Source organism: Apodemus sylvaticus, chromosome 22, assembly GCF_947179515.1.
Source record: "Apodemus sylvaticus chromosome 22, mApoSyl1.1, whole genome shotgun sequence".
In the NCBI taxonomy this organism is placed as follows: domain Eukaryota; kingdom Metazoa; phylum Chordata; class Mammalia; order Rodentia; family Muridae; genus Apodemus; species Apodemus sylvaticus.
This window is the reverse complement of record NC_067493.1, coordinates 37,915,898-37,935,256: the sequence shown is the minus strand read 5'-3', so window position 1 is coordinate 37,935,256 and position 19,359 is coordinate 37,915,898. Positions and strand designations below refer to the sequence as shown.

General features: G+C 47.8%; 1 protein-coding gene across 2 annotated transcripts in view; it reads right to left on the bottom strand.

The window, feature by feature from the left end:
* Positions 1-5,060: 5,060 nt before the first annotated feature.
* The window catches only part of Auts2 (activator of transcription and developmental regulator AUTS2), a 1,104,996-nt gene continuing 1,090,697 nt past the window's right edge, over positions 5,061-19,359 (bottom strand). For both annotated transcript variants that reach the window (XM_052168633.1, XM_052168634.1), the window contains exons 16-19: positions 14,198-14,275; positions 12,955-13,038; positions 11,030-11,252; positions 5,061-8,316 (exon numbers count right to left, since the gene is read on the bottom strand). In XM_052168633.1, coding sequence (XP_052024593.1) covers positions 7,059-8,316; positions 11,030-11,252; positions 12,955-13,038; positions 14,198-14,275 — 1,643 coding nt within the window. In that variant the 3' untranslated portion in view covers positions 5,061-7,058. The remainder of the gene's footprint in view (positions 8,317-11,029; positions 11,253-12,954; positions 13,039-14,197; positions 14,276-19,359) is intronic.

Below are 19,359 nucleotides of genomic sequence, written 5' to 3'. Positions count from 1 at the left end.
CAGTTATTTCATATTGTTCGTATTATTGACACAGACAATAGCTTGTCTCAGAGCAGGGTCGTGCTGACCACATACCCTGTTGTGTTCTGTATGTTCTGGAGTTTGTTAAGAGATTCTACAACCATAAGCTCTACTTAGGACCAATAAGAATAAAGGTTAGTTAGAACTGTTCTGTCTACCTAGCCAAAAAATAGCTTGAGTCAGAGCCAACCACCCTGCCATGATTCCTGCACCTGTGTATGAGTTCATTGTGGGTTTTGCCTTTATAAGGTGGCCCTGGAAATGTTCAAGGTCTAGCCTCAGCTCCCAAGTCTATGCTGTGTCCCTGATCAATTAGTCTTGGGGTGTGGGTTGAATAAACTATCCCTGTCTATCTGAGATAAGTGTTTGTGTGGTTTATGTGGCAATTTCTGAATCCCAACATTTGTTATCCTGGAACTCACTCTGTAGAGCAGGCTGGCCTCAAACTATCAGATCTGCCTGCCTCTGCCTCCTGAGTTTAGAGATTAAAGGCTTGTACCACCCACTCCCAGTTGTATCCTTGCCTTATGGAGCCTTTGCGCCAACACTCATGCTAAAATCTGTGTCAAATGCTCTTCCTAATTATCTCTGCTCGACACCAGCTCCTTCTCAAGTCCTTTTCTGCAAACAAGTCAAGGATCGTGGTTCTGTTTGAATAAAGATCTCAGAAAAGTGCTTTTCAGCTACATCATGAAGCTGTCTTTGGTCAACTGCCCAAGGCTGCCAATAATTCTACATGAATAAATTGAGTTCATTGGGTATGAGGGTACATGTCTCTAATCCCAGCACTTGGGAGGTAGAGGCAGAAGGATTAGGAATCCAAGACCAGATTGGGTTTCACAGAACTGTGTCTCAAAAGAACAGCCTCCTCACTTCCATGGAAAACTAAACTGAGTTCGATGGGCTAGGGAACATCCCACCATGGTAGAATGCTAGTCCAAAATACCCCAGTGAGGGGCTGGGGGTGTGACTCAGTGGCAGAGCCCCTGCCTAGAATCCCCCAGGGAGGGGCTGGGGTGTGGCTCAGTAATAGAGACCCTGCCTAGAATCCCCCAGGGAGGGGCTGAGGGCGTGGCTCAGTGGTAGAGCACCTGCCCAGAAGTCCGCAGGGGACTGGGGTGTGACTCGGTTGTTTGGGGGATTTGCCTAGCACATTGCATGCCCTAGGTCCATCGCCAGTGTTGACAGGTGGAGATAGGCAGGTGGTAGAAAATCTGAGCTCTAGAGAGGCCCTGGTTCTTATTGGGATTGCTAAGGACAAAAAGAGGTAAAGCTAGACTGTAAACGGTGCCTTGAAAGCGTCTTCCTTTTAGCTAAAGCTTCTAGCACTTTCTACCTGAGCTACTATAACTGGCTTTGTATCCATGATGATAGTCAAGAAGAAACAGCAGCTTCATACTGTAGAATAAACAGGAAGAATTTAGCCTTTCTCTTTTCGTTTTTTTTCCGTGTGTGTGTGTGTGTGTGTGTGTGTGTGTGTGTGTGTGTGTGTTGAGACAGGGTCTTGTGTAGCCCAGACAGACCTCTGACTTGATATGTAGTCTAGGACAACCTTGAATTTCTGATCCTTCTGCCTCAGCCTCCTAGGTCCTGAGATTATGGGCGTGGACCACCACTCCTTGTTTATGTGGTGCTGGGAATGGAACATATGATGTCATACATGCTAGACAAGCATGCTAGTGACAGAACTGCATCTCCAAACTCCAGACTTCTGTCTGATCAAGAACCAATTATATTCTGGCATGTGTCCCACATTTAATAGATTTTTCCATAAATGCACCTAAAAGAAAATGTCAAGAGTTTGAACACACACACACACACACACACACACACACACACACACACACACACACAGACAGTATGTGTGCTGCTCATATTGCCTGTACTGGCTGGTTTTGTGTGTCAACTTGACACAGGCTGGAGTAATCACAGAGAAAGGAGTTTCAGTTGGGGAAATGCCTCCATGAGATCCAGCTGTGGGGCATTTTCTCAATTAGTGATCAAGGAGGGGAGGGCCCCTTGTGGGTGTTGCCACCTTTGGGCTGGGGTTCTTGGGTTCTATAAGAGAGCAGGCTGAGCAAGTCAGGGGAAGCAAGCCAGTAAGGAACATCCCTCCATGGCCTCTGCATCAGCTCCTGCTTCCTGACCTGCTTGAGTTCCAGTCCTGACTTCCTTTAGTGATGAACAGCAGTGTGGAAGTGTAAGCTCAATAAACCCTTTCCTCCCCAACTTGCTTCTTGGTCATGATGTTTGTGCAGGAATAGAAACCGTGACTATGACACTGCTCATGTGATCCCTTAACTTTCAATTTCATTATTACTACAAAGGTCTAATTTGTTTTTCAAGATAGAGTCAAACAAGGGCGAGTCTTGGCTAATATCACCACAGAATTCCGTCTTCCCCTCTTCTCATGCTCCGTACATACAATCGCATCTCATTTTCTCCCTCCACCTTGATTGAGGCTGAGGAGGGAGGCACAGCTAGCGCCGTCACACATACCCACCCAGAGCGGTAATTATCGGGTCATTATATCCGCTATTTCACTTGTCATGTACCATTAGAAGGTAACAAGATCATTGTCAGTCAGAGATTGTGGAGATAATTAGAGCATCTATAGGTTATCGGGAAATCAAATTGGTGCCGGTACCCATCAATGCTGAGGCGCCCGATGTAATTAGAGGGGGAATATGCAGAGGTTGAGATGGATTGAAGCCCGTGGGGATTAGCCGCCATGACTGATTAGAGAGTGACTCTTCCGGGATCTGACACTGCAGATGGTGACACTGAAATAGGTGTATGGTTAAGAGGAAGTGAGGTCTGCCAGAAATAGCCTGTCAAAGGGTGCCTGTGACATCCGTGACACTGGATTCGGCAGGGCCCAGATAGGATGTGTTTTCTGACCCACTGGTTTTCTCTTTTTCCCCTCTTGGTTTCTTTTTCTTTTTCTAGTCTGGTAGTTTCTCTAACTCTAAAATGGTGTTAAGCCAAGTGGGCTTTTACTCAACTTTTACTCAGCCTTGACTCTTTTAGGTTTTGAGGTCGTCGGTCCCTCCCCCTAGAACATCAGCTCTCCAAGGTTAGGAAAGTGCACTGAGAGCCAGCATTACAAGTGGCCATGAGCCCTACTGTCCTAAGTTCTAAGAACCAAACTCAACATGTGGATCTCCATCCCTTTGCTGGGGGGGGGGGGGGAGGGGGGCTCAAATGACCCATCCACAAGGGTCACCCAAGACCACCAGAAAACCCGGATATTTACATTACAGTTCCTAACAGTAGCAAAGTTACAGTTATGGCATAACAGTAAAAATAATTTTATGGTTGGGGTCACCACAACCACAAATTGTATTGCATTCGGAAGGTTGAGAACCAGGATCTTAACCCTGGGCCATCTCTCCAGTCTCCCAGTTCAGCATTTTTCTTTTTCCTTAATTTACATTTCAATGTTATCCCCCTCCCGGTGGCCCCCACTCCCAGAAATCCCCTACCCCACCCTCCCTCCCCCTGCTTCTATGAGGGTGTTCCTCCACCCACCCACTCCCACCTCCCCACCCTCAATTCCCCTACTCTGGGGCATCTATCGAGCCTTCATAGGACCAACGACCTCTTCTCCCATTGATGACATTGATGACAGGGCAGTGCTCTGCTACATATGCAGCTGGAGCCACGCATACTCCATGGTTGGTGGCTTAGTCTCTGGGAGCTCTGGGGGGGTCTGGTTAGTTGATAGTGTTGTTCTTCCTATGGGGCTGCAAACCCCTTCAGCTCCTTCAGTCCTCTCTCTAACTCCTCCACTGGGGACCCCATGCTCAGTTCAATGGTCGGCTGAGAGAATTCGCCTCTGTGTTTGCAAGGCTCTGGCAGGGCCTCTCAGGAGACAGCCATATCAGGCTCCTTTCAGGAACAAAATACTCACAGGAGTAAATATGGAGATAAAGTGTAGAACTGAAGGAAAGGTCATGCAGAGACTGTCGCAGCTCAGCTTTTTTAAGCCTGTAAACTCTCCTTGTGTCCTTTGCCTCCAGCCAGGAATGCTGTCAGGAGTCCCTCGACTTTGCTAAGAGCTCTGCGGAGTCTCCAAAGTCCACACAGCATCCCTGATTCTGTTCTTGTGTTCCTGCCTTACCCAGGCGACACCTTGATCTAACTGGCCTCGACCGCTATTTTCCCACCCCACTGAGGTGCAAACCTTCAATCCAGTGAATGTTGTGGTTTTAAAAGGAGCATCAGCTCCATTCATTTTTGTAATGTGTGTGTATGCATTCATGTTTATGCACATGTATGCATATATATGTGAGGGCACACATGTGGAGGTCAGAGGACATCTTGTAGGAGTCAGTTCCACTGCATGGATTTATCATGTGAGGACAGAACTCTTCCTCTCTCAACTTATATCAGTCTAAAATAAGAAAATTTACCCTGCCCCTTTGCTGGTTGTAAGGATGACTTAAACTGTAAAAACAACCAACAGATGTGTGCACACACTCACGGGCACCCCCAAAAGCACACTGCACAGGCAGGCCAGAGAAACATCCTTCGGGAGCCTGTTCTCTCCTTCCATCATGTGGTCCCAGTGATGAAACTCAGATTATCTGTCAGGCTTGGTGGCAAACGATTTATCTTGTTGAACCATCTTACTGGCCACGAATTTGATTCTTCTGCCTCCATCTCCTAAGTCTTGGGGGATTACCAGCATGTACCACATCCAATTTCTGTGGTGCCAGGGTGGGGGTTGGGGGGAGTGGAACTCGGGGCTTTGTGCATATAGGGGAAGACTCTACAACTGAACTATGACCAGTTCCCTCTGGTTGTTGATTTTATTCAGAACATACAAAATGAAAACAAATATATCACCACCAAAGGATGCTGGACCAGCTAATGGTCAACACCTGGATTGGGGTGCTCTGGCCCTGGGGTGGAGGTGGGGTGTCTTTTCTAGAACCTGGTCTAGAATGCTGGGGGCTTCTTTCCTAAGTATGAGTGGCACCTCACACAAAGAAACATCTGGAAGGTTGGTTCACATTTTTTAATAACATGGCACATTTACACTACACAAGAAGGTTCCTCCAATGAGACATGCTGAAGATTCCGTTGCTTCCCTTCCTGTTCGAGTAGGATCTGGAAAGGACTTTTTTTTTCTTTTTCTTTTTTTTTTTTCCTTTTTTTTACATACAAGAGAAACAGCCAAAAGGCCTGTACAAGAACAATCTCTTTACAATGCTGAGACCCTACCACTACAGTTCCAGTGCACAGAATCCTTGGGATTTTTTTTTCTTTTTAGTTGTCTTTAAAAAAAAATTAAAACAAAAGAAAGAAAACAAAACACTGCACACGTCTGGTGTCCACAAAATTGGAATTCACAACTAAACCTTCTGTTGACTACTAAAATAGATCTCTCTGCTTTTAGAAACAATGGTCTGTAGTTTACATTTTTTTTAAAACAAAACAAAACAAAACAAAAAAACCAGGATAACAATGTCAGATAGCACTTTAATATACTAGAGGACCAAATGGGGCTAATTTTTATTTCTTACATGTATTTTACAGGCCAGTAGACAAGATATAGTTTATTTTCTCGGCTAGTAAAGTCATATTCTCTCCAAATATGTAGACAAGAGGGTTAATGTCCTTATAAAAGTGTCATGAAGACATTAAGACTGATGAAAATTCAACACACATGCAAGTGCACACAAGAATGCATGTGTGCATGTGCACACACACTCTCTCTCTCTCTCTCTCTCTCTCTGCCTGCCTTCTCTTGCTCTCGGTAATTTCTGATGGTTCTCACAAGATCCACCTGCTCAGTTCCGCCCAGTTTCCACTTCCTATTGGAATATAAATAATTCACACTGAGCTCTGGGGACCTTCGTCCGTTACTGTGAAAACATCCATGGTCTGAGAAAACGCAGACAGCTTTCTTTCAGGACCTGTGAGTGTCCTTAAATCATACAGATCATGGAACAAGGAGCGTGCACATGTGAGCTAGGACACGGGGATGCTGGGGAGGCAGGGCGCCCACTGGAAGCTGTCTGCAACATGTCGCCATCAGAAGTGACCAGACATTCTGGTGACCTGTCTGTGCTGGCAGACACAGCCCACCTGCCCCTGATTATTGGCAGAACAATTCCCATCTTCCCTGGGCATGGCTGCTTCCGGTTCTCAGCTACACTTTCTAGGGGGCAGACCTTTCCCCATGTCTCCCCAGAAGACCACAAGCAGTAACTTCAGAGGAACTTCTGGGTTCCAGATTTAAAAAAAAAAAAAAAATTCAAATGTTTCTTCATTTGAAAAACAAAAACCAAACCAAAAGAAAACAAAAAGGGAAACAGTTGTATAACATCTCAGGTAAGCGCTTGTTGAGGGAAAATATGACCTTAAGTATGTTGTAAATGGATTTGAAAAGGCTCCTTTGAGTTAAGTGGGCTTTGGGGAAAAGCCCTCGTATCCATTGCATAGTTGAAGGGTTTTTTAGCAGATGGGAACGCGGCCTCCTCCGAGGGCCGAGTTCACTGATATTAGACTTGTAAATAGCACATTTGAAGAAGTATTAATGTATTATGTTACTTAATCTTTACCTATTTACATCTGTACAAGTAAAGCTTTCGTCTTTCTCTTTTGCATATATGAACCGTCAGCTCATGAAGCAATCTGTTTTTACACTTTATGTACAAGTCTCCTCCTCCGAGACAGCTCTGGGTGATGGATAGATGCCCCCCGCCCCACCCCCGCGATCATCAGACCCTTGTGTGTCAGTACCTTCACTGTTTTGGTTCAAATCAAAGTTTTATGCAAGGAACAACAACAAAAAAGTAAAGAAATGTTAAGAACAAATAGGACCTGGCTAAAAGGTCTGAAAAATTCCAACATTAATATACAAAAACATTTCAACATCCAAACGGAGTCTCTGCCCATTATTTTTTCCAGGGGAAGAGCTGGAGCTCTGCACCTCTCGGTTTTAGGGGTGCGGGAGTTGTCTCTTGAGTCAGGGGGTGGGTGTCCCTGGGGTTTCTTCCCCACTCTGAGGTCTGCCTTGTCCTGGCTTACCGAGCTTCAATGTCCTTCAGTGTGTGGGACGGTGGCCTCTCTCGGATTTCAGCCGACAGAGGCGTAGTCCTCCGGGGAGATCCCGGGCGGCCCCCCAATGTGGAGATGAGAGGAGGCGGGGCGCTGAGCGCCGCGGTGGGCGGGGTCTTGTTAAGCAGTCCATTCTGGTGGCCTGCAGTAGGGCTGATGCGAGGGTAGTGCATACTGGGCAGGCCTGGTGTGAGCAGGCTCGGGTGTGGGAGGTGTCCATCTAGAGACGCGGGGTGCACGGGGTGCAACCGTGGGTGCTCATAGTCCTCCCGAAGCACGTGCAGCCGCTCACGGTCATCCAGGTGTCCGCCACGTTCGTGCTCCCGTCGAGGGTCCACGGCCAGCGGGTGATGGTGGTGATGGTGGTGGTGGCTATAATCATGAGGCTCCCTGTCCCGGAACGAGCGGTCGGCTTCATACAACCGGGGTGTGGAGAGCCGGTGCAGGGGGTCATTCCTGAGCAGAAAGTCCCTGCCCAGAGGGTCTCTTCGGTGCATGTCCAAGTCACGGTAAGGATCCCTCAAGGGGTCCCGCATAGGGTCCCAGTGGAAAGAGGGGTACGGGAAGCGCTCTCCCCCTGGGATTGGGCTGAGGCCCATAAATGGGGTCATCATGCGTGTCCTGTCCAGACTACCGATACTGTTCATGGCATGGATGCCAGTCACTCCCACGGTCATGGGCATGGATGCCAGAGGCCCTGGGTGCACGCTGGCACTGGCTGAGGAGCTGGGCGGAGGTGCCTCTGAGGTCCTGTGGGCCTGTGGAGCCTCTGTGGGTAGGTCGTGATCTTCCTTGCGTTCCTCTTTGACTTTGACCTCTGAGTTCTTCTTGGGGTTGTCATAGGCCGGCTCGCCCTTGCGTGACTCCGCTTCCCGACTAGAGGTGCTGTTAGGCCTGGTGCTGTCCACGCCTGGTGTCCTCACGTAGGGCGATGGCACCCGGGACAGCTGCTTGGGCTCCTCGCCTGCTGCTCGTGCCTCGTGGCCGTGCCCATCTCTCTCGGGCAGATGGCCTTCCTTGGCTTTGTGCTCTTCCGTGGTCAGGTCCTTTCGGGATCCCGAGTGGTCTCTCTCCCTCTCCTTTGGTTTATCTTTCTCACGAGCCTCAGTATTCAAATGACCCCTGGTCGTCGGATCCGTGGAGCTGCGGTTATGGCCCAGGGCGCTCACGGGGACGGGAGGTGCTGGGGAAGGATGGCTGGGGTGTCTTTTCTCAACGCTTTCCCTGTGGGAGGGAGAGGGGGAAAAAATGAAATGGGCTTGCGGCCAGGCAAGGAGTGGTCAATGAGATGGTGGTGTGAGGGCGGGCTGGAGCGGGCCCCGCTTCCGGGTGAAGACGACCAACTGCGCTAATCTAGATTCTCAGGCAGCTTCATGGTGAAGGCCTATAGAAGAGGGTGACTAGGGGATCCCAGGGAACCTGCCTTGATCAAAGTCATGACAGCAGTGCACAGAGAGCCACTGTGGGCCAGGGTGGTCACTGAAGACTACAGGAGCGCTTCTCGGAACGGCTTTAGGTTAAGAATACAATTCTAAGAGCCCACACCCAAACTAAGACTCCTTCACACCTTGGATCTAAAGTTGAGGCAGGGAAGGGAGCTGACCCTTAGGACAAAGGCTTACGTCAGGTTGAGGGAGGTAGATCAGTGGTTCTTAACCAGTGAATCATGACCTCCCCTTGGTCACGTGATCCCTTAGGCAACAAGGGTGGCCTAAGACTATCAGAGACCACGCCTGTTTACATTATGATTATAACAGCAAGCAAACTTACAGTTATGAAGTAGCAGTGAAAATAATTGTATGGTGGGGGGGGGGGGTCACAGCATTCGGAAGGTTGGGAACCACAGATGTAGATACAGAATAAGGGGCGTTGGAAAGGCAACCCCACCCTCCAGATTACTGGAGTGCCAGAAAGCCCCAACTCAATGTGCATAGATGAGGCTGTAGCAGATGTGGGGGCAGAGCATACAACCTCACTGACTGAGGTCCCTCTATGAGGACCCGTGAAGCGACTGTAAAAGGAAACTTCCAGGGACCGGGCTTGGTCAGGATGTGTCTATGGACTGGGAACAAAATGCAGAATGACAGAGGGTCAACAGTTCGAACTCTGAGAGTTAAGAGGGAGAAAGCTGATAGGCCGTATCTCGGGACAGATGTGGGGAAGATGAGGGGAGGAGCCAGATGTTGTGTGGACAAAGAGGTGACAGAGATCAGAGTCCAGGGACCACAGTGGGGGTGCTGGGAAGCTGCCCTACAAATTCTGCTTCCTGCTTACATGCAGAGGCTGACAAGAAAAACTTCAGAGGGAAGAAAAGAATACTAAAGTCTTTCAAGTTTCCCTCAACTTCAATACTGGAGGCCATTCTGGCTCCATCAAGAGAAACCAAAGCAAGCCTATATTCTACTCAAGAATAAATTATTCAGAAACTCCATGTTGTACAGTGGGGCCCCTTTAGTACTTTAGAACTCCTATAGGTAGAGAGATTTTTTTTTTAATTATAACTTTCTTATATGGTAATTTGTCTTTTTCTTTCATGACACCAACCAATGCAGTGTGACATCTTATGAAAGACACCGGACTATTCAATTTCTTATATAATTTCTCTAGGTATCCCTGGCTGGCCTACGCCGTCCAGGCTGGCCTTGACCTCAGTGATGCACCTGCCTCTACCTCTGGAGTGCTGGGATTAGAGGCAGATGCCTCTGTCAGTCATGTTTTGAATCAGAAAAGTTGATTGCTTTTAAATTAATAGGGTATATACACGCGCGCGCGCGATATACAAACGCAAAGGCAAATTAAAGATCTGAATCAGATTTGAATTTTTCTGTGTGTATGTGACTGGGTGCGCGCACTGGCGCCTGTAGACACATCCTATCAAACAACTGTGCAGATTAAAGGACAGACAGCCTTGGGTGTCAGTCACAAAGGCAAAGTGAGACAAGGTCTTTGGGATTACACACCCACACCCACTATCACTAACTTAGGTCCTCACACCTGCAGGGTAAGGGCATTACCCACTGAGCCACCTCCCTGGCCCCAAATTACAATCTTGAGTGCAAAAAGAAGTGACTATCAAGGTTTGGGGTTTGTTTTCCTTTTCTTTTCTGATTTTTTTTTCCCCAAGTGTATATCAACATGACTTATCAATTCATTCGAAATAAAAAACAGCCTCAAGAAAACAAAGGAAACGCCTATGGCATTCTGCATAAAAATACTGAGGTATTTCTCCTTTTAAGATAGATTTTTTTTTTTTTGAAAATGGTCAGTATGCAGACAACAATGGTTAGTAAAAATCAACAATTCCCTGGAAAAGCAACCGCAAAGCAATGCTTCCTGTTGCTAAGGTCTAAGTTCAGATTAGTTAAAAACGAAACAAAACAAAAACAAAAACAAAACTGTTCTGATTATCTACGAGCCCCAGGGTTTTGAGTTTGGATGACACTTGAGAAAAATAGGATGAGGTGATGCAAACATGACTTACTAAGAGCAAATGAAAAGCGAGAGAAAAGAGAAACAAAACAAAACCAAAAAAAAAAAAAAAAAACCACCTATGGGTGACTGGATGGACTTCACGACTCAAAAGCAAACATGGTAGATTCATGCTGTGTGTGTCTGACTCCAAGCTCCAACTGGCCGTCTACAGGAAGATGTCTACTAGGATGTGCTAATGTTTGGGGGACTTTGGGTGGCTTGTATGTCTTGCTGCACTGTGTCTGAGTGATAGGCTCTGTACCACGGAGTGCAGGGAGGGCCTCTTGGTACTGACTTGCACCTGCGGGGTAAGCACTGGGTAAGGAACTGGGGAGCTACAGAGGTGTTGAGCACAAGGCTGGGACAGAGGCTGGGGATGAGGGAGAGGGGAGGTGGCTGGTTCTGACTGGCGTGTGGCACAGGGCGGGCTCCCCCAGTGGGACTCGAGAGCGGTTTCTTTCCGTACCTTTCCTTGTCATCTTTACTAACGGAGGAGTCTCGTTTATCTACATCTCTATCTCTGTCATGGGCTGCAGCGGACGCACTGCGCTCCATCTCCCCTGGCTTCAGCCAGGGCGGAGGGGTCGGGAACGACGGAGGCGTTCGGTGCAGCCGGTTCCAGGGTTCGTGAGGATTGCTAAAGTTCTGCACACTGGGGCTATCCTTGTGGCCGAACACTGAGTTGGGTGCTGAAATGGCGAAGTGAAGAACAAAAAAACGGGTTTCAGAGAGATCTCAATAGAAACCTGTCGGAGTGAAGGTACTTACCAAAAACTTTAACAGCATTCAGAGTTAAAATGAATACATGTTATTGGCAGCTGGAAAAGGAAGGAGATTAACACACTCATTAGAGGAACGCTTGTCCTACACTGCAGAGGCAGCTCACAGCCTTAAAAAAAAAAATCAATGGAGAGGAAAAAGTGAGAGAGAGGGGACCGAGAGGGTATGCAGATACCCCATCGGACATGTGCGGGCATGCAGAAGTTCCAGGCATGCAGAAAGGTGCGCTACGACCATAGGACAGATGAACTGGTGGGTCTGGTTGGCGAGTCCACCGGTCCTCCGCCTACCGCACCCTGCCGGATGCTACTCCTCCTGGCATTAGTCAAAACGAACATCCGGAAAGACCATGCAGGATCATGTCCTTAAGAATGCACAGATCTGCATGCTGTGTTTTGAGTCTGTCTGTCTGTCTGTCTGTCTATCTGTCTGACTTTTCTTCCTTCCTTTCTTTTCCAGACAAGATCTTTTCTGGCTGCCTTCAAACTCCCTGTGTAGCTAAGGGTGATCCTACTGCCTCTGCCTTCCCAAGTGCTGGGATTACAGACTCGTGGTTCCTGGTGGGGGATATATAGGAAGATTGTATATCTCCTACTGTTTACGTACTGCCAGGGCGGGAGGATGTCCCGTGTGCTAGGCGAGCACTCTGCCCACCGAGTCACACCCTGGGCTTGCTATTCTCCATTGCGCTTTTTTTTTTTCAGAATTGTTACAAAAGTAAAATGAAATAACATTTTTTCTTTTTTTTTTGAGCTGTAACCAAAGCAAACTATGAGTAGTTACTGAGCAAGTCACTATTCCTGACATATAGGGTCTTTGTCAACAGTCAGCTTGTGCGACTTACGGACTTACAACCAACTTTACTGTTACACCTGTTTGGAATGCTCTAACCCAAATTTGTTTAATAATAATAATAATAATAATAATAATAATAATAATAATAATGATAATGATAAAACCACAGACACATTCATTTATATGTATGGGTTTTTGTCTGCATGATCATATGTGCGCCATATGTGTGCCCAATGCCCAGCCTATAGGGGCCAGAAGAAGGCTTTAGATACCCTGGAACTGGAGTTACAGATAGTTGGTTCTAAGTCGTCACATAGGTGCTAAGGACCCAGTTTAGGTCCTCTGGAAGTGTTCTGACCCACTGACCCACATCTCTCCATCCCCGAGTGATGGGACCCTTTCATGGCACCTTCATTTGCATTTTATTTTCAACAGAGTCCCACTATGTGGCTCTGGCTGGCCTGGGACTCTCTACAGATCACAACTCAAGTCCTGCCTGTCTCTGCCTCCTGAGGGCTGGGATTAAAGGCATGTGCTACCACACCTGTCCCTTCCCTCTGCTTCTAAATGATTTTTTGGTGGTGCTGGGGAGGGAACAGAGGGCTTTGTCCATGCTAGACAAGCTCTCTGTGACGGAGCCATGCCCCTAAGCCCTCACCGGGGGGTTTTAGGCAAGTGCTTTGTCACTGACCCATATACTCAGCTTACATTAGTTTTCCCAAAGTAAAGTTTCCCCTTCATGTCAAAAGGTCTAAAGCCATATATGGGTCAGAGAAACTGCAAAAGGGAGATACAAAAATAGCGAGAGGTACTCACTAACTGAAGGGTTTCCAAGTCCCCCGAAGGCATTGCCACCGACTGCAGCGAGGCCCGTGAATGTAGACGGCCGGTTAAAAGGCTCTGTGATTGGGAAAGAAGAGACGTGGTCAGGGGTCTGTGAGTGGAGAGCATAGGCATCTCGGCAGCTGAGAAAGCAACAGACCCTCTTTGATGCACCGTGACTCTCCTGATGGACTGTGTAGGGACTTTTCTGTGCTGGGACTTAGGCACTGGGTTAGCGAAAGTCCCAAGGGGCTAATTTTCCAGGGTGCCATCCTTTGCATGAGCCAGCTCTGTACTTGGGATGACCGAGCAAGCTCAGGACCTTGTGTTCTAAGCTGCCTTCTTGTCTGCAAAATGTTTCTGTCTCTGTCTCTCTTTTTTTTTTTTTAAGACATGTCTCATTTAACTCAGGCTGCCTTCAAACTTGATCTGAGTCAAGGCTAGCCCCTAACTGATCCTCCTGTCGCATCTCTACCTCCCAGGGGCTGAGATGACATGTATGAACAAAAATGAGATGCTACTGGGCTAAAGAGAACACCGGGGTTTGATTCCCAGCACCCGTGTGAGAACTCGAAACTGTCGGTAACAGTTCCAGGGAATCCGACAGTCACTTCTGGCCTCCGAGGGCGACACTGGCACAGGTACGGATATTCATGTAGGCAAACCATCTATACATGTAAAACAAAAATACATAATAAAAGCTGGGCACAGTGGTGTACATCTTTAATCCCAGCACGTGGGAGACAGAAGCAGGTAGATCTCTGTTGAGTTTGAGGCCAGCCTGGTCTACAGAGAGAGAGAGACCCTATCTCAAAAAAAAAAGTATCATCTCCCTATATATTCCTGACCAGGAACACACGTGTCCTGAGATGCCAAGGAAAACTTCCCGCCCCAAGTCTCTTGTGATGGTTAATACTGAGTGCAAGCGTAACTAAATCTAAAATCACCCGGGAGACAGTCCCTGGGCACACCTGCGAGGAAGGGTCTTGGATCAGGCTGAGATGGAGGAGCAACCCACCCTCAGCGTGGGGAAAGGGGACACCAGCCAATAGGGTGGGGCATCAAACGAAATAAAAAGGAGGAAGCAAGCTGAGCACCAGTGTCTCTCTGCTTCCTGAGTACAAGAGAAGGATAACCAGCTGCCTCAGGCTCCTGCCCTGGTGCACCGCCCCGGGTTGGAAATCCCAACAGCACTATCCAATAGAGGCTGTGGGGAGGATCCCTCTTTCTGACTCACCTAGGTGAGCGGCAGGGTTGAGAAAGTTACTGTGATGAGGTGGTGGCCCAAAAGGGGTCCCAGTAGGATGCGCAGCACCTGCAAAACCCAACAGAGAAAAGTCAGAATTTAGAGAGAGGAAAAAAAAAGCAGCCCTTGCTAGGGCGCCTGAAGAAAATGTGTTAAAGTGGAATCCCACTGCATCCACAGCTCCTGCCCATGCAACTGGGTAAAGACAAATGTTCCTGTTAGGGAGAAAAGAAGGCGTGTCTCCTCCATCTTTTCCAGCTGCATTGGTAGCCTGTTCAGTTTCTGTCAACTTAATACCAAGCTGGGGTCATCTGGGGAGAGGGAACTTAGTTGAGAAGATGTCCCCATCAGACGGGTCTGTAGGCGAGGCTGGTGGGGCATTTTCTCCGTTCATGATTTATATAGGAGGGCCCAGGCCGCTGTGGGTGGGGCCACCCTAGGCAGGTGGGCCTGAGTGGTATAAGAAAGGTAACTATGAGCCTGTAGAACAAGCAGGTGACTCATGACATCCATGACATCTATGACCTCTGCTTCAGTTCCTGCCACCAGGTTCAAGCCTTGACTTTTTTCTTCATGATAGACTGTAAGCTGAAGTAAACAATTTTTTCCCCCAAGTTGCTTTTGGCGGTGGTGTTTTATCAACAGAAAGCAAACTAGACTGGCTGGCCGCTATGCAGAAAGGAACATGTGCATACATGTGTGCAAATAGGCAAGTATCCGCATGTAGAATCAGCCGCACTCTACCTTAAATTTTTGAGACAGGGTCTCTTCCAAACCTGGGAATTCTCATTGGTTCTGTTACTCTGGCTCTCCAGTGAGCCCCGCCTCTCCAGCTCTGGGCTCGCAGATGCACACTGCCACACCTATCTATGGCTTCAGGTCCTTATGCTCTGAGGGAAACAATTCACTGACGAAGCCATCAAGGCCCAACTACCTCTTTATGAACTTGATGTATAAGCCTGGTTAGTGAGGTGGGGTAGATTCTGAGTACAGGGAGCCTCTATAACTTAAGTCTGTCTACAGAGACGCAGGCTTGCACACACTGAAGAGAATTCATCCCTGAAGGGCTTTTTAGGCACCTCTAAAGTAGAGCAGCAGGTCAAGAGCTTCCTTCTTCGATGCTCCAGGGACACATTTTTCACTTCATAGGTAGTCCTGACGCTGCAGACATTGCTGTATTGAGAAGTCTCCTGCCAAGTCCCTCTCTCATTACTACGGGCTGTTGTGGGTTCTTACCAGCCACTGAAAAGGCTCGACACCACCAGATGTACTGCTGGGAGTTGATACTAAACCGTGGGAGGCTAAGCCTGCCAGCGCCTCTTAATTTCCAGTGCCAGGAAAAGATGCTTCATTCCTGTTTTGAATCCCCAAATCCTCCATGTGGCTCAGCTGGTAGGATGCTGCTTACTGTGCAGAAACCTGGGCTCCATCCTTAGCACTACATAAACTGGGTGTGGCAGCACATGCCAGCCACACCAGCACTCAAGACATAGAGGCAAGAGTTCAAGGTTATTGTCAGGATATATATGGATATGGATACACACACACATATACACTCGCACATACACACACACACAAATACACACACGCGCACACACACACACACACGCAGACACACATGCACATACACACAAACACCGCACATACACACAAACACTGCACATACACACAAACACCCATACCCACACACCCACACCCACATTGACACACACACACATGCAGACACACATGCACATACACACACACACATGTAGACACACATGCACATACACACAACACACATGCAGACACACCCACACACCCACCCACACGGATTGACACATACATAAATGCACCCACATCCACACCCACACCCACGGATTGAGCAACTGGCTTTAAAAGTCTCTATTTCTCTTGCCAGGGAGCCCAGGTTTCATGTACAGTAACTTTTATAAGAGTAGTAGTAGTTGTAGTTGTGGTTCTTCTGGCCAATTTGAAATTTAAAATGGCATTTACTTAGTGTGTGTATGTGTGTGCATGTGCGCATGAGTGTGTGAGGTGCATGCATGCTACAAAGATGGCGATGACGACGACGACTTCTTCCTGTTGTTCCTACTCCTCATTTTCTATTTGGCCGATTTGAATTTTGAATTCCATTTACTTACTTAGCATGCGTAATGAAGTACATGCATGCCACAGTGCATGTATGGAGGCCAAAGAACAGCTTATGAGCATTGGTTCTCTCCTCCTACAATGTGAAACCCAGGGGTCAAACTCAGCTGAGAGGCTTGACAGCAAACGAATTTACTCCCTGTGCCATGTTGCTGCTCCCAATTTATCATCATCATCATATGCCTGAGTGTAGATTATGTACCACACATATGCCTAGAAGTTGTGAAATTCCCTGGAAGTGAAGTTACAAAGAGTTTTGGGTCACCATCTATGGGTGCTGGGAATCACACCTGGGTCCTCTTCAACAGTAGCAAATACTCTTAACTACTGAGCCATCTCTCCAGTCCCTCAAATTATCTTTCTTTGAAATACATGGGATCCCTTTCCTGCAGGAAGCTGGGAAAGAAGGGGAGGAAAGAACAGAACGTGTGTGTGTGTGTGTGATTTGGGGAAGAACATTATTTTTAAAAGCTTTAGGCATCCAACTTGTTAATGTCGGCGGAGAAGGCGGCCCCGAGGAGGCTGGGAAGGCAGGCCTGGCTGTGTGCTTCCCAAGAGCATCTGAAGCAGTAATGGAGTTTGGGGGGGTGGGGGGAGTGCTTATTTCAGACACTGGGGAGTCAAACTCAAGCCCTCACACTTGTATGACAAACACTTTCACAATGAACCGTCTCTCCCAGCCCTGGCTTTTGGTTTTGCATCTCTGGAGACCCCAAGGGTCCTGTGGGCCTGGGTCTGCACAGTAAGGCTCAGCACATAAAGCCAATGCTGGAATCTTACAATTTGAAGGCACCTAAGGGGTTATGTATCCGCACGGCACTGAGGAGTAAAAACCAACTTCTTGTCTGCATGAAGTGAACATATTCCACAGCCTTCATTAGTCACCACGAATGTTGCCAGCCAAATTAAAATGTGGGCTACGTACTGTGCAGAGGATGCTAGTTAATGCTCTGACCAAAATACCCAGGCCCCAGGGGATGCCCACAGTTCCAGGATTATTGAAGCAAAAGAAGCCAATTCATCCATTTGGCTGCAATTAAGTCCTGGGAGAAATCTCTCTATTTCTCTCCCAAAATTGCTCTCCATGTATCCTTGTCTCCGAGCTAGGTGCCATGGTAACAGAGCCTTCGAATACAGTCCCCCAAGCAGAACCCACAGGAGGAAAACCTGACACTCCGGCTATTCCATCTGTCCCCAAGGGTGATTTATTTGCTCTGACCACAGGGCTGCGGCACTGATGCTGATGCTTCTCTCAAGCCCAGTGCAAGAGTCAACGGGTCTGCGAGCCTGAGAAGGCAGTGGGAAGGCTTGACGTGAAACTTGTTCCCTTAAGGGTCAGAAATGGTGGACTCCTTCACTGGTTTTGTTCCTAAGGGTAAATTCGGATTCACATAGTGAGCACTCGGAGCCACAGGGGTTGTTACTACCATAAGCGGAGCTCTGTTAACTATCTACAGAGCTCTGTCGCAGGGACTGAGTACTGCGTGGGCAGGAGATCCAGCTCATTTGGTAAGTCCTTTCCCTGCATGCATGAAGACCTGGCTTCAGCCCCTATCACTATCTAAACTACATGTGGTTACATATGGCCTGTGATCCCAGCAGTAGAGACAGAATAGGAAGTCTAAGACCAGCCTGAGTTATGTACCGAGTCTGAGGCTATCTCAGGCTCATCAGACCCTGCCTCAGGGGGCATAGTGGGGAGGTGGAAGGAGACAAGAAAGAAAACCAGGCATGGTGGCACATATTCCCAGTACTCAGGAGGCAGAGGCAGGCAGATTTCTGATTCTGAAGCCAGCCTGGTCTACAGAGTGAGTTCCAGGACAGCCAGGGCTACAGAGAGAAACCATGTTCTGAAAATCCCAAGACTAAACAGTATCTAGGTGTGGTAGAACTGTCATCTTAGGACTCAGGAGGCTGAAGCAGAGACTAGGCTCAAGGTCAACTACCTCTACACAGTGAGTCCCAGACCCACCAGGTCTGAAAGAGAAAACACGAAAACTCTGAATGTGAAGGGCACTGGGCACCCACAGGACCCGTGCTGGCTGCTTACTCATTTGTGTATGTGTGTAGCACTATACTATAGCTCAAGCGTGGATGTCCAAGGACAACGTTCAAGACTGAGTTCTCTCCTTCCACCATAAGTCTCAGGGAATCAAAGCAGCGACATAAAGATTACCAGTATCTGGCTTTGCTCACGGAGCCCCATTCCCCATCCTATTATGGTGAGTTTTAACTGTCAACTTGCCACAACCCAGAGCAACCTGCTACAATTCCAGCTGCGGAATTATCTAGCTCGTGTTGGCCTGTGGCTATGTCTGTGAGGGACTGCCTTGATTATTAACTGTCCTTGCCCACTATGGGCGGCACCATTCCCTAGGCAGAGCCCTGAGCTTTGAGATTGAGAGCAAGCAGCTAGGGTGTGTTTATTCTCTCTTTGCTCTTGACTGTGGGTGCAATATGACTACTTGCTTTGAGTGTTCGCCTTGGCTTCTCTTCCGTGATTAACTGTAGCCTGGAAGTATAAAACAAATAAATCTTTTTCTTCCCTGAGCTGCTTTTTTTTTTTTTTGGTATATCAACAAAAATGAAACTATGACATTACCCAAATATTACATATGACCACTACTTTTGGCCTGTGTGTGCCTCAAGCAGATAGCTACAGTCCTCTGATACCCTCTGCCTTCCTTCCCAGCTGGACCTTCTGCACTGAAGAGACACTGGGAATATGTATTCTCAGAGCTGGACCAGTTTCAGTGACAATATGTTCTGCAGCAGAAGAGCCAGAACCAACTGGGCCATTTGTTTATCTCAGTCCTTACTAAGGGCAGTGACATTTTGATTGTTTGCTGGCTTTAGTTCCTAAAGAATGATTTTTTGAGACAGGCTTGTGTAACCCAGACTGGCTTTGAATTTGCTATGTACTGAGGATAACCCTGAATTCCTGATTTGCCTGTCTTAGTCTCCTAAGTGCTGGGGTTATAGCTGTGTGACACTGCACCCAC